Here is a 13,278-nt window from a genome sequence, read left to right on the forward strand (position 1 = left end):
CTGGCGTTTATTCGCAGCGTGCGCAACGTACGTCATGCAAAGCATATCCCATCTTTAACAAGATACGATTTATCTAAACTTTTCTCGAGCATGTAGTAATTTGGCGATACGTTGATTTGTCCTGCATGCCCCGTGAGATACTTTACTCGCCCGGCTGGATAAGTGTCCCTTCCTTTCCGTTAATTCCGAGACGAGCCTTATCTTAATGGACTAATTGCCGCAGCGAGACTCACCGCGGGCGATATAGAGATCGGGTGCGGTGACACGATGAGAGTCTGAGTGATGGAGATCGCGAGAAGCCGGCTGAGAGGAGGGAGTCACTTTGAGACCGAGAGAGAGAGAAAGAGAGGTCACTCGCGGAATAAGACCGAAAGGAACGATGGCGGAATGGAATGGCATGGTACGCGGTCAGTTCGCATTGAACTGCCGAATCGGACGCGTCTCCTTCTCTCGCGAGGGAATCGATCGTCACGAGCGCGGATCTCTCGCCGCTCCTTGACTTCGTCTCCTCGGACGGGACGACGGCGAGCGAAAATTGGATACTACCTATGTGCAGGTGCGCCCCTCGTGATTCCTCTCACGTCGATTTTTGCGATTCGCATGCCGAGGACGCGTGCGACGCATCCTAGGCATTTCTAGTCGGATTGTCTCGATTGCTCCGCGGGAGAGACGTAAATAAGGCCCGCATGGGGAGTAACGGCGAAGTATCGAGTAGCTGAGCTTCCACGATCCCGCTGGTGTAATCAGGCTTAATGAGCGGCGTGAATATTCGAGCGCTAAATAAATCCCTTAACGATCGTAAGGTTTTTTAAAAAAAATTGGTGGAATGACATTGAGAAGTTTAACGATGAAGCACTGTGAACAGAAAATACATAAACGTGTAAACGCGATATGAGGATTATGCAGGTAAAGAATAGCTGCGCTGATTTGGGACTATAATTAGCATCGTGTTTGTTTTTTAACCACGGCAATAATGATTTACATTTGCAGAAAGTCATTGTAAATTAAAAAGACATTAAATTTTCCAAAAAAAGGACGTGGATGTCATGATTGCTCTCAGACAGCTTCGTCATTCGCCTTGTGATTTTCTTCAGAATGCTCATAACGGTACTGATGTAACATCGTGGTAACAAGGAAGGAAACGTTGCTGCTTCATCTGTGTCGAAACAAAGCGTGTTTAAATTCAATCTCGCGTGCACGTCGGCCGTTAATCCGTTAATCGAGCGTTAACTTGAGAAAAGATGCAGCACTCACGCTTACATTACACGAAGTCTTTTATTATTCAGTGACGGGTATTAAACAAAAGACACATTAAGGTTATTAAATGAGTCAGGAATGAAAATTATTTATATTTTATTTTATAAAATATTTTATAAATCTGTTATCAATGTAGAACGTAGAACATCGGCATTATATGAGAAGGTTGGATACCTTAATGGCGTTTTACTCGTTAAAAGTAAATTTCGCTTTTTTTCGATACTTTGAAACATTCTGAACATGATATACACGGTTCAAATCGTTACAACGTCTCGATTCCTATACAAAAATTTCATCGTCATCTTCCTCGTCGCATCGGCTGTCTTGCCATACATAGTCACGCAATCTGGAGCGAGATGGTTGTTGCGAGTTGAACTCGCGTCGTCGCGTGTCATCTATCGATGCATGTGTCGACGCACTCCCGGCGATTCATCGCAATGATTCTCTTCCGGTTCGACGGCCCTCGCGAACAGCGCGGCGGCGCCGTGTCTCTTCGCGGAAAGCGAAATCCAGCGGTGCGTCGCGCTCGCGTTAATAAACACGCGCGCGCACCTGTCCGCGCGAGTCAATTTCGCGAGCGGTCGAGCGAACGCGCGATCGCTATCGCAGATAGGCGATAAAGGTTGGCGATCCGCTCGAACGAGAGAAGCGAGAAGCGCGGTCGGTTCGAGTACGTTCGCGCGTGTAGGTTGCGCGATTCTAAAGCTGTCTCCACGCTGCCCGTGAAAATTATCCGGGGTAGGTTACATATCTCTGGGATGAAATCATCCTAGAATAGAAACATATAATAAGTATGATTGAAAGTACAATAGGGTTACAAGAGATATATGTGGGATTTGATGAATGAAGCCCGACCTTCTACATTTGAGTTGAAATTTCCCGAAAGTATCTCGTTAGAAATGTAAAAATACGGATAGCAAGGAGTTCGGTTTTTTAAATAGTATTAAATAAGGCAAGTTTAGGTTCATATTTTCAATATATTCCTTCTTTCCCTTAATGACGTGACTAAGATACACGTAACTCTCGTTTTAGAAATGCTAGGATCTATCGTTTACTTTAATTTCATTCCGCACTCGTATCTTTACGCTTCGACAAAAGATACAAGCCGAGTATATTCGAGTGCAAATCGGGAAAGTGCCATGATTGAGGAGAGCCGTTTCTGTTGCGTGCGTATTCGCGCGATGTGAAGCCAGCGTAATACGCGCGTCGCTGTTACATTGCCGCTGCAGCTGCATTTGCTGCCGCTGTTGCCGGCAAAGTGTAGGCAAAAGACCAATCGTCGCCACACCCTGCGGCTAGAAGCGAGAAACATCGAACGGCGATGGCGACGAGGACGACGACGACGACGACGACGACGAGGACGATGATGACGATGACGTTGACGATGACGACGACTCGCCGATAACGCGAGCAATAACGATCATCTCCGATGCATCTGCGGCGGTCTCGCTCGATGGAACGCGGGATTGCCTTTTTAGCGCGCCTTCGGAGAGAAATTGGTATGTGATTGCTTAATACACACGCGCACGCACGTACGCGTGCATAATGCATAGTAATAGTATCCAAGGCAATTGCCTTGGACCGTTGAACCTATTAAAATGCTAGGGTATATATTCGGATTTTGTTTCGGGTAAACGAATCTCTTGGATTTTTGGTTCCTTGGATTCTTTAAGTGTCAGCAATACGTGAAGAATTCAAGAATCTTGGAATTCTTGGATTTTCTCCTATACTCCTGGTATATTCTCCCTATTTTCGGATCCTCGAATCTCCGAGCTCCGAATATTGGATACCTGATTTCTGGTCGATTTTTCTCTGCGTTATAATTGTTCTGAGTAAAGGAAAATAAAATGAAACAAATTTCTCGCGGAATGACATGTCCTAATTACATCGATGCGTTTTGCGTGTTTGCAGTGTTGGGTTTTTTCTAGCGCGCGAGATCGACGACATCGCAATTAGAATAATTTTTGCGTAACAACGTTTCGGTATACAGAGTGAACGACTGTATAGCGAGCGTCACGTCTACTATGTCGTAAATATCAGTAAACACGAAAATACCCGGCTCGTCCCGTTATCGCGCCGCGGCTCATCACGCAAAGCCGATGATATATCCTTCGTACACTTTCGCGCTTACTATACGCGCGGCGACGTCACCCTCGACGCCGTCTCGCCGTCGATTTTTATCACGAGCGCGGGAATGGATCATCGGGAGCCAATGATCCGTCCCGCAGGAATTCCAATTCTCGCGCACGAAGGAAACGTGCGACGTAGTCGTCACTAAATAGGCAGACACATACGCGCGATCGTGTATACGGGGTGTGCGCACAAATTTTTCAAGGAAAATCTAAGGAGAAAATCAAAGGTAGTCCATTTACGTTGTAAAGATCTTGGGAACGAATGTCTTATTTCCGCATAATAATTAAAAAATTTAGATATATATTATATATGTATAATATATTATATAATTGTATGTAATAATAATTATAATAATATGAATATGCCTCGGAATATGCAATAATAATAAAAAATTTAGAAAAATAAAAGACTTTAATACAAAATTTTAATTGTTTAACTATAATATAGGTGTGTGATAATAATAAATCTTACCAATAAAAACTGTAGAAAAATTTAAAGATGGGTCCCAAAAATCTTTCTCGCGCTTGTTCAATGATAAATATTTCAAGTGTTTGAACTAAAATTTTTTTAAATAGTTCGGAATATATTGCGATGATTAAAAATATTAGTAATTATATGTCAAGAGGGATTCACAGAAACATATTGAACGTTCTCGATATATGCACTCTTAGGATATGTCACGAAGTAGATCGGAGCATCGCGTATATTTATCACAGAAACCAATCTCTTTAAAAATCCGAGAGAAAGACCGAGGAAGACGGGTTGACCGATAAGATCGTTATTCCGGAGATACGAGAAATCCCCGGAGATATTGCCATTCGCGATCCGAGAATTCGCGGGACGTAACACAGTCACGGGGACGTTGCGCAACCTAGAATCCATGATCCGAGAATGTAACGGGAATGATGCGAGAACGATTCGAAAAGTCCGTGCCGAGAATGTAGCGATTCAGGGAGCCAGAAATTCCGAGCTGTTGTGCCCGAACGATAGTTCACCTCGCAGTCGATTCGATCTACATCCTGCGGCCTCCGCGTAATTCGCAAATCATTTTGATTTACGTACCCTATAGAGTCGCAACGCTGCGATCAGCAAATAAAAGATTCACATGTGTGTGAGAACATTAAGTGACCGCAAATTAATTTGACATTCGATAGCTGACACATCAGTTTTTATTTCTTACTCGTTCGAGCGGAGAGACGCGGTAGATTCGGGACACCCCGTATACACTTCGAGTATTCGTGGCGAGAGAAAGAGAGAGGGAGAGAGAGAGAGAGCGGGTACGGGTGCAGGGTAGTACTTAGGTACGTATGTACAGAGCGTAGTTACGTACCGGGCGTGCATCTTTATTATTGGCCGAGAGAGTCCGGTACGTGCGCCCGAGGTTCGATGAACCCTCGCAAGGTATATACGCATGTATACGGACGTATAGGCCTTCCGATCGAAGTCGTCTGGTGTTGTGGTGTCCGCGACGGTTCAAAATCCTGCTCGCACGATCCGCCGTGTTTCCGCGGGACGACGCCGATAACGCCGGCCGATCCGCGCGCGGCGGCGATTGGCGATCGGGGATCGGGATCGGAAAGGGTTTCGGAGGTGTCAGAGATAAAGCCGACACTCCGGCGAGCTTCGAACGGTCTCGTACTTCTTTCCTCACGCGATTAAATCGCGTACCTGCGTTAATAAAATTACGAAAGAGAAAGCACAAGTGATTAATCGGGACCGTTAATATCAATGAAGAGATTGTTAATAAAAACATGTAAAAATGAAATAATAAAACTTTATAAAATTTGCGACGGCGGATTGTTCGTTTTGGATACAACTTTGTGTTGGATGCAACTTTGCGTTTGTGCAGTAGGCGTAAAGGCGCTCGTGAACACATATATATGTATGCACACACCTATCTCTATAGATATTTTTTAGCTTATCGCTGGCAACTTAATTCTTATCTCGCCAGTTCGAATTCCACCACAGTCTTCGGCCGCGCTTCCCCGAGTGTCACGGCGTCGGCGAGGATCCGCGTCCGCTCGAAATAAAACATATTTCGCCCGCGTCGAGCACGAAATCGTCCGTTCCGTCGAATCGGCGCGCGATTCTCGGCGTTTTGCGAAAATCGCGAAGTCGCGCGCCGATAACGGTCTGCGCGGTGGATTGTTCGACGACGTTTTTTCTCACGAAGCTCCCGTTAGCGCTGAAGACGATCCTTCAGGAAGTATCGATCACGCGTCCTCCTACGGCAGGAGCGTTTAATCTCGCGGAGGCGTGAATCCTTGCATCGACGACGATTTAGCGGGTGTAAGACCGTACGTGTCCTCTCGCCGTGTAACGTGAGTCGTGGTGTGCGTTGCAGGACGGTGATTCAATGCGGGATTTTATCTGCTGCTCAAGATGATCCGGCAGTTTCTAGATGCGCTGGGCGGGAATTCGGTAATATTTCGCGATTACGCAGCTGTATTCGCGTATCTTTTGCTAGATGTGTTTTACAATCCTTGCCATCTCGCGCAAGAAATGTCTTTTATAAATATATCCGATTATATTCTTTAAAATGTTGATTGGAGATTATGGCTTAGAAAACGCCTTATTTGCAATATGATATACAATATATAGTAACAGATAAGACGCCGATAACTGGTCTCGTGTCTATTGAATGTTCCGCAATCGATAAGCCATAACACATATTTGGGTAAAATTTTCTATAAAGTGTGATACTGTATGAATTTGTAAATAAATATCGTAGATTCAGAATACTTTTCATTCTTGGTTACTGCTTGGTTCGAAATATTAATCGATATCTGGATGTAATCTATTTTTATCTGAAGTTCTATTATTTTGTACTCTCTCTGGTGCGAACGAGATAAAAAGATCTCCCAATATCTAAAAAGTTTGAAATATTAATCGATATCTGATGTAATCCATTTTTATCTGAAGTTTTGTTATAATTAATAAAATTGAATGTATTTTGTGCTCTCTCTGGTGGGAACGAGATAAGAAGATCTCGATAGACGTCCTAATATCTAAAAAGTCACATTATAACTCAAAGTATACGAAGTAAAAGTTGATTATAATTACTAAAATTAAGCTTCATAAATCATATTAACTTTCTCGCTATGAAGTATCCAGTACTTTTCAGATCATTAAGGTAATTTACACAAACATGTTAATTACACGTAATGCAATAAAATTAAGCGATTTCAACTCTATACGCGTGAAAAAATAATTGTCTCTTTTGCTCGCGTTTCGTGTCGTCGTCGTACGGGAAGGCCTATACTGTGTTATAATTATTAAGGCGCGGCGGCAATAAAACGATCAATAATATTGATCGATGTTGCGCGTTTCCGAAGTGATCTCCGAGATCTGTCACCGCCCAGCGTGTAATTGCCCGCGTTTACGGCGTCCGATTACTTATCCAGCTGTTGCGCATAAATCACGGCCGAATCAGAGCGTCACGGAAACGTTAGCCGGCGCGGCCACCGATAATTATTTGTTTTTAATGCGCGCCCGGGATATAATTACGTGCATGTCGCACGTGTGCGCGTCGTGATTATCGCGAGCGCGCGGGCCCACTAAAAGACATCGCCGCAAATCGGACGCGAGTTTCGCGGGCGCGATCCGGCGCGGCGATAGCGTCCCGCTTTTCATTAAATCTCGTATCCCCGACGATAATTCCGACGCGTTTAACGGCTTTACCTCGCGATTTAATTGCCGGCTCTTTACCGCGCGCGAAACAGAGTGGAACGGCGCACGTTTCAGTGCGTTTTCGCCCCATCGCGCGCCCCTTTCCCAATTGTCTATTTCTGCCGGAGGCAGATTCTTCGCGGTCGCGAGACGTTATCGCCGCAGATTGCGTTATCTGCGAGCGACACGTTCTTTAATCGCTTGCTTATCAGAGCGTTTTTGTGAGAAACCGATCGTACATGCAATTGTCATTTTTTAATATTTGTGTCTTTCCGGCTTTCAACAAATAAATGAAATGTATACTCCCTTTTGCAGAGAAATTTTTATTTTGCTTATTGTATTCTTTGTGTGGCAGTGATACATATTTTTCTGGTTGATAGTATTAAGTGCGAAAGTTATTTTGTCTCTTTAAGATAAATTCTCATAATTCGTCGTCGATGCCTAAAATTTGTCACTAAAACTTTATTTGCATCGCGTACAACTGTCACAGAACTTTCAGACTTTAACTTCAATTATCGTTATAAGATAATTATAGTTGTTTATGAGTTTATATTTATACATAAAAATATTTTCGTGAGTTGATGGGGGCATTCATTAAAAAGTAATAAGTGAAACAGGACCGATATGAATCTTACAATTAATTGAGAAGTAAACTGCGCGCCGATTAATTGTCGGTCTTAAAACACAGCTTTTTGTTGAAACAGTAAATCCACTGCTTAAATCAATAAGACGAGGCAAATAATCGGCGAATTCATACAGAAATATTATTATTAGGCCACTAACAATTCAGCCCGACCGAAAACGGCATTCTCTCATTGAAATGTGTTGTTCCTTTCAGGCTCGAAGCGGGATGTCCGTGGGTTCGGGCGGCCGGGCGCCGTTTAAGCGGACCACGCAAAATATACAGCCGCCCAGGAAGTCCAGCCGAAGCCAGTGAGTGTATATCTTAATTGCCATTACGGATCACTATAAATTTGCGCTAGATTTACTTGGCGAAACCGCGAGATTCTGCGGAAACACGTATAGCCTTACTCGTCGATAAACTTCAAAGAACCATTATACATACTGCAATCAATTTATTATACACAAATTCCAAAATATTTATAAATTTATAGCAAACGCTAAAGAGCTGTGAAACAAGTAGGAACAAATAAAATATCTAAATTGCAATTGTCCTAAAAGAAGTAAATTAAAAATCTAAATAAAATATTAAACAGTTCTCAAGAGATGTTTAAATTCAACTTATGAGGGCAATAATTATTATTACTGTGACTTTACAAGATGATGTTGAAGAAATGATTGTACGATTTTGTAAATTCCTGTATTATCGACCGCGCGTTACTCGCGACGCGATTTTCGTAGCGAGCGAGGCGCGCTGTAGAGGACGACAGCGTGCAGTTTCGTCGTCGTAGCGTAATATAGGCGCTGAAAGGCGCGCTTGTTACCGTAATCGTGATAGACGCGGCATAGTAAGACGGATTCCTTGTCCGTCACGGATCGGAAAACCGGTCCCCCTCATTATTTTTTCCGGGAAGTCCGTTATCTACCTGCCGTTACAAACGACTTCTCGTCTTTACTTCTGGGAATATCTTTTATCGCGATTCGAGAAACTATACCCAAGTAGCACAGCAAGTCACAATAAAGTCAAAATGATGTCAAAATGACTGCAAAATGACGATTTTTGATCATTTTACCATCATTTTACCATCATTTTGACGTCATTTTGATTTTATTGTGACTTTCTGTTCTCCCTGGGTACCGGCGCTTTATACCGTTTAATGCATCGGAAAATTATACGTCTAACCGTGTCAGCCGTGAAATATTTTATTTAGGTCGAAATAATAGAATCTTCTTTCCTATAAATATTCGAAGCGTCAGAATGAAGAGCAAAGCGTATAGAAATACGGAATAAATTATGTTATGGAAATTTATGTTAAAATTGAAAACATTTTAATTGATAAAGCTTCTTTCGATATTTAGCATATACGTTTTCGTTTAGTCATATTTTAACGTACAATTTATATAAATATTCATTAAAGTAGGATTTCAGTGTGCTTGTCAGGACGGAAAGCGCGATTTAAAGATGGACGAGTATCATCGGGGATATAGCTCAGTGGTAGAGCATTCGACTGCAGATCGAGAGGTCCCCGGTTCAAACCCGGGTGTCCCCTTTAATTTTTTTTTTGCGTGTAGCTGTTTAAAATTATCATCTTCATTTACCTACGTTGTTACTACTTCCTCTTAATTAAATTATTGCTAAATAAACTATTTTAAGAGGGAGAAATCTTATCAACCAATTTTATCTTCCTAGATTGCGTTTCTCTTTACTTTCAGTAATTAATATTAAAGAGATATTTTTCTCGTTATAATAATGAAATCATGAAGTAGCTCCGCTATTAATTTCCGTTTTCGTAACAAGCCGCTGAAATTTTCTCGCACCGCGGAGTGCGCGCAACAAATGAATCTCTCCGTGAAACTTATATATAACTCCATCGTGGTTAGATGTTACCCGTGTAACTTTCCTGGATTAATAATAGTTAGAGACGCAAGGTGTGTCGCAACCTCCCTTTGGCTAGCAATGGCTAGCATTAACGCGAGATCTGCTCTCGCAGATAGAATTACCGCGGACGCGCCCGTAAATTCACGTCGCGTTTTATCGCATAGAAAATCCAATTCTCGTGGACGAGCGAACCACGAGCCACGTAACGGAGATAAACGGGCGATGCCGACGCACGTGCTGTGGACCGGTGTTATTATCGCGAGCCGGTCCGGCGACGACCGTCCTCTAGGAGACTCGCTCTTCTATACCTGCGATGTCCGCGCAAGCCGGAAAAACGCACTGTAAACTTCTTTTAACGCGACCACGACGCGGTGACTCAGTCTCGTTTTCTTTCAATTTACATAACGTCCGATAACAGCGTACACGCACGAAAAACGCTTGAGGTTTATCTCTGATGTATCGGAAATGATATGGGATAATATTGATCGGAACGTTAATCTTCACGTAAAAGTTTAGTTTCTTGTGTAATAGTTTAGTTAACATATATATTGAGTGAGTCGTGACCGTTATGATAACAATCAAATAAGTAGAAAATGTACCAATGTACGGTCGAGCTGGATCTTTTGTGCCTATATTTTTCGTGTGAATTTTTATGTATAGGTACATTTTTCGCTTCGCAAACGCCACGCGCTGTTGCTGTCCAGTGTTGAAACGCAATCTGAAGCTAAAACTAGAATAGCAATAACAATTACATAATTAAATTGCACTGAGAAAAAAAATTTGTCAATCCCAAGAAATATTTAGTCCGATACGTTCAACTAAACATTAGTTGAATTAATTAATTCTTGATTGAAGAAACGGAATAAATTGTTGAAACAACCAATATTTAGTTAACTAACTAAAATGTTTAGTTGAACGTATCGGACTAAATATTTCTTGGGATTAACAATTTTTTGTTCTCAGTGTGCTAATCAATTTAACGATATCGATACTAATACGCAGCTATAGAAACATTACAAAGGATAGTTTAGTTAACGCATTATCGATATTGCCTCGGCGATTGATTGAATTAATTTCTTACTTTTTATATCGCTTATCGAAAATATATTTTATCTTTTTTTTTTCTGTACCCTCACGAGAGGAGACAAGCATATCAGACTTCTCGCGTCGGCACAAAATACGGCTTGTGCCCCGCTCGATTCTATCTATGCGGCACGACAAATCGGTCATAATTTACATAATGCCGGGTGAGCGTTGTTAACCAGGTGCGGTAACGCTGACTTGAAATGAAATCAATCCGTTCGCCGTGTCCGTCGAACGATCAAACGATCGATCGTCCGTTCGTTCGTTCGTTCGTAACAGGCGGATCCGACGAGGGGGCATTGACCAGCGTTCAGCGATCGCGGACTGACCTCATCAAGTGGCCGGTACACACTGCTGGAACCCGTCGATACGCTAAACTCGTCGAATCGGGTTCTCGGGTGTCTCGAATCTCTTTCCCCACGTTCTTTTCAAATGCGCGATTTCGTCCCAGGCTCTTGACGATAACGCTGGGAACATTCAACGCATGACACATTCATCATCGAAAATATTGGCTAGTTAACATTAACTTTTAGGATCGTGATAATCGGTGTATGATTGTGTGATGTTATATTCATATCTGTACGCGAATATGTCGACGAAACTTCTGATGTATAACAGATCATGGGAACATTTATGTATATTTTTCTGATTTTTATATAATTATATTCTTAAACCTACTTGTTACGTAAATTAAATTTTATCTTTTTCTGTCTCTATGAAATGTTCCCCTAATCTTTTGTCAGTCGAAAGTGTGTTTTGTCAGTCTAGAATAACAGAAAACCACTATGAAATTAAGCGGTTTATTAGCAGTAAAGCCTTCGCCGTCATCTCATTAGTCAGCTTTCCCGACGACGTTGTTCTCTCGATTATGGCTTCGCCGCCGTATAATGTGCGATAACGAAATTAGCGTCGGTGCGTGAAACTGACCGCCCCCGTCCTTCCTGATTGTTCCCGCGCGGGGGGATGGGGGAGATGTTAACGGCGCGCACGCACAAACGTTACACAATCCTCCCCGTTAATCATCTACGCCATGTACACGCACTCCTCTGCGCTGTCGCATTGCGTTATTACGCGCGGCATTACGTAACTATAATTCTATCGATTCTTTGCGCAACGAGAAGAACGAGAGACAGAGAGAGAGAGAGGAGGAGAGTCCGCGGCTTTCCTGCATTCGCGTTAGAACGATCATTATCGCGCGCGGGCGGACGATCGTTCACCGCCTCCGATTTTTATTGTGCAACGAAATTGCGGACTGCACGCCGATTGTCTCTGCGTCGCGCACTCCTCGCTCCGTTGTGGGCGCGAATAAATGATCGTGCGTGAAATCGACACGATCCAGAAATTGTCGACGGGAATGCAGAATATTCTAGCATGTTACTTTTAAATTAAATACATTCCTGCTAGCGTAAAATGTATCTTCAACATAAATGTATCTTCAATCCTGGCCCGTAATTTGGTTAGTTATTTTTGTTCGTAAAATAAGAGGATTAATGTAAAATACTGAGAGACGCATGGTGCAATGGACAATATTTATAAAGCAATTTTCTCTTTTTACTTAGTATTAAAAATGTTCAACATAATCTTTGCGTATTACGTCATTGTAAGATCGTTTGATTTTTAAGGGATTAACATCAATATTAAAGCGGCGCGGCGGCGCCTCGAAGACAAAAGACGTCCGTCTTCATGACTGCTCCCCGAAAAGAAAAATTAATTGGCGATTCGGCCAATTAACCGCGGCGCGGTCATTCCCCCCGTTAATTAAGAAAAAAATATCAATCCCCGGTTTAATCCGCAGCCAATTAATGTTGGATTTCAGGGCGAAGCCAGCCGAGCCTCCGGCACCAGCACCCAGAGCAGCGCCGAGCGCGGGGCGGAAAAGGGACCCGGTCGCGTTGCTCTTCAGCGCGAGAAGACCGGCGAGAAGAGTCGTTCAAGGAGACAAGGCGACGAAGCCGGGCGATCGGCGGCTAAAGTGAGTCCTCAAGCATGGTTTCTCGCGCGATCTTCGCATGTGCGGATGTGAGCCCGTGTGTTGTAAAAAAAAAAAACCGGAGAAAGAGGGAGAGAGGGGAAGAAGACGCCGCGTCGCGCGACCGCGCGAAATGCGCCCGTTCGTCGCTAGTTCTCGCGAGCCCGGGGTTCGACGACCCGGGGCTCCGGCGGCTCCTTTCCCCACGATTTCTCGATGCCACGCGCTGTACGAGAATGGTATTAAGGATATATCTTCGGGTATTATCTCCGGGTATCCCGGTTGTCTGCTCGGTTACGCCGCCGAGGACGTCGCCAAGATCGCCGCGACGAATGTCCGACCGCAATCTTGATGCACGGCGAGATGTGTGGCGTCGGTCGTTTTACGTAACAGGTGAATTCTCGGGCGAAAACGCCTGATACTCTGATACACATTTTTGTGCGGTTATCTGTTTGTACGGTTATTTTTGTTTTACCCTGTTTTAAACGTATTTTTCATGTTTTTTACGTTTTATCATTTTTTCTTGAATTTTAATGACGCGACACACACGTTATGTTTTTTAACATCTACTTAGCACACCTTGCCTTGTGCCATGCGCGTTCTCCGGTTGACCTCGTTATACGTATCTGGTGCAGTATATTAGAGCTATATTTCCGTGTCTGTCAAT

General features: G+C 43.3%; 1 protein-coding gene and 1 non-coding gene across 6 annotated transcripts in view; both read left to right on the forward strand.

The window, feature by feature from the left end:
• LOC139812224 (cytospin-A) overlaps positions 1-13,278 on the forward strand; it is a 45,070-nt gene that overhangs the window by 10,767 nt on the left and 21,025 nt on the right. For 3 of the 5 annotated variants that reach the window (XM_071776898.1, XM_071776904.1, XM_071776900.1), the window contains 2 exons: positions 7,898-7,992; positions 12,459-12,614. In XM_071776898.1, coding sequence (XP_071632999.1) covers positions 7,898-7,992; positions 12,459-12,614 — 251 coding nt within the window. Of the gene's footprint in view, positions 1-2,405; positions 2,757-5,686; positions 5,812-7,897; positions 7,993-12,458; positions 12,615-13,278 lie in introns of those variants that run through there. The other 2 variants (XM_071776901.1, XM_071776899.1) reach the window with 2 other exon arrangements.
• On the forward strand, positions 9,159-9,230 carry Trnac-gca (transfer RNA cysteine (anticodon GCA)). The gene has a single exon. It is a non-coding gene; the product is annotated as a tRNA-Cys (tRNA).

The sequence above is a fragment of the Temnothorax longispinosus genome, chromosome 4, assembly GCF_030848805.1.
Source record: "Temnothorax longispinosus isolate EJ_2023e chromosome 4, Tlon_JGU_v1, whole genome shotgun sequence".
Lineage (NCBI taxonomy): Eukaryota > Metazoa > Arthropoda > Insecta > Hymenoptera > Formicidae > Temnothorax > Temnothorax longispinosus.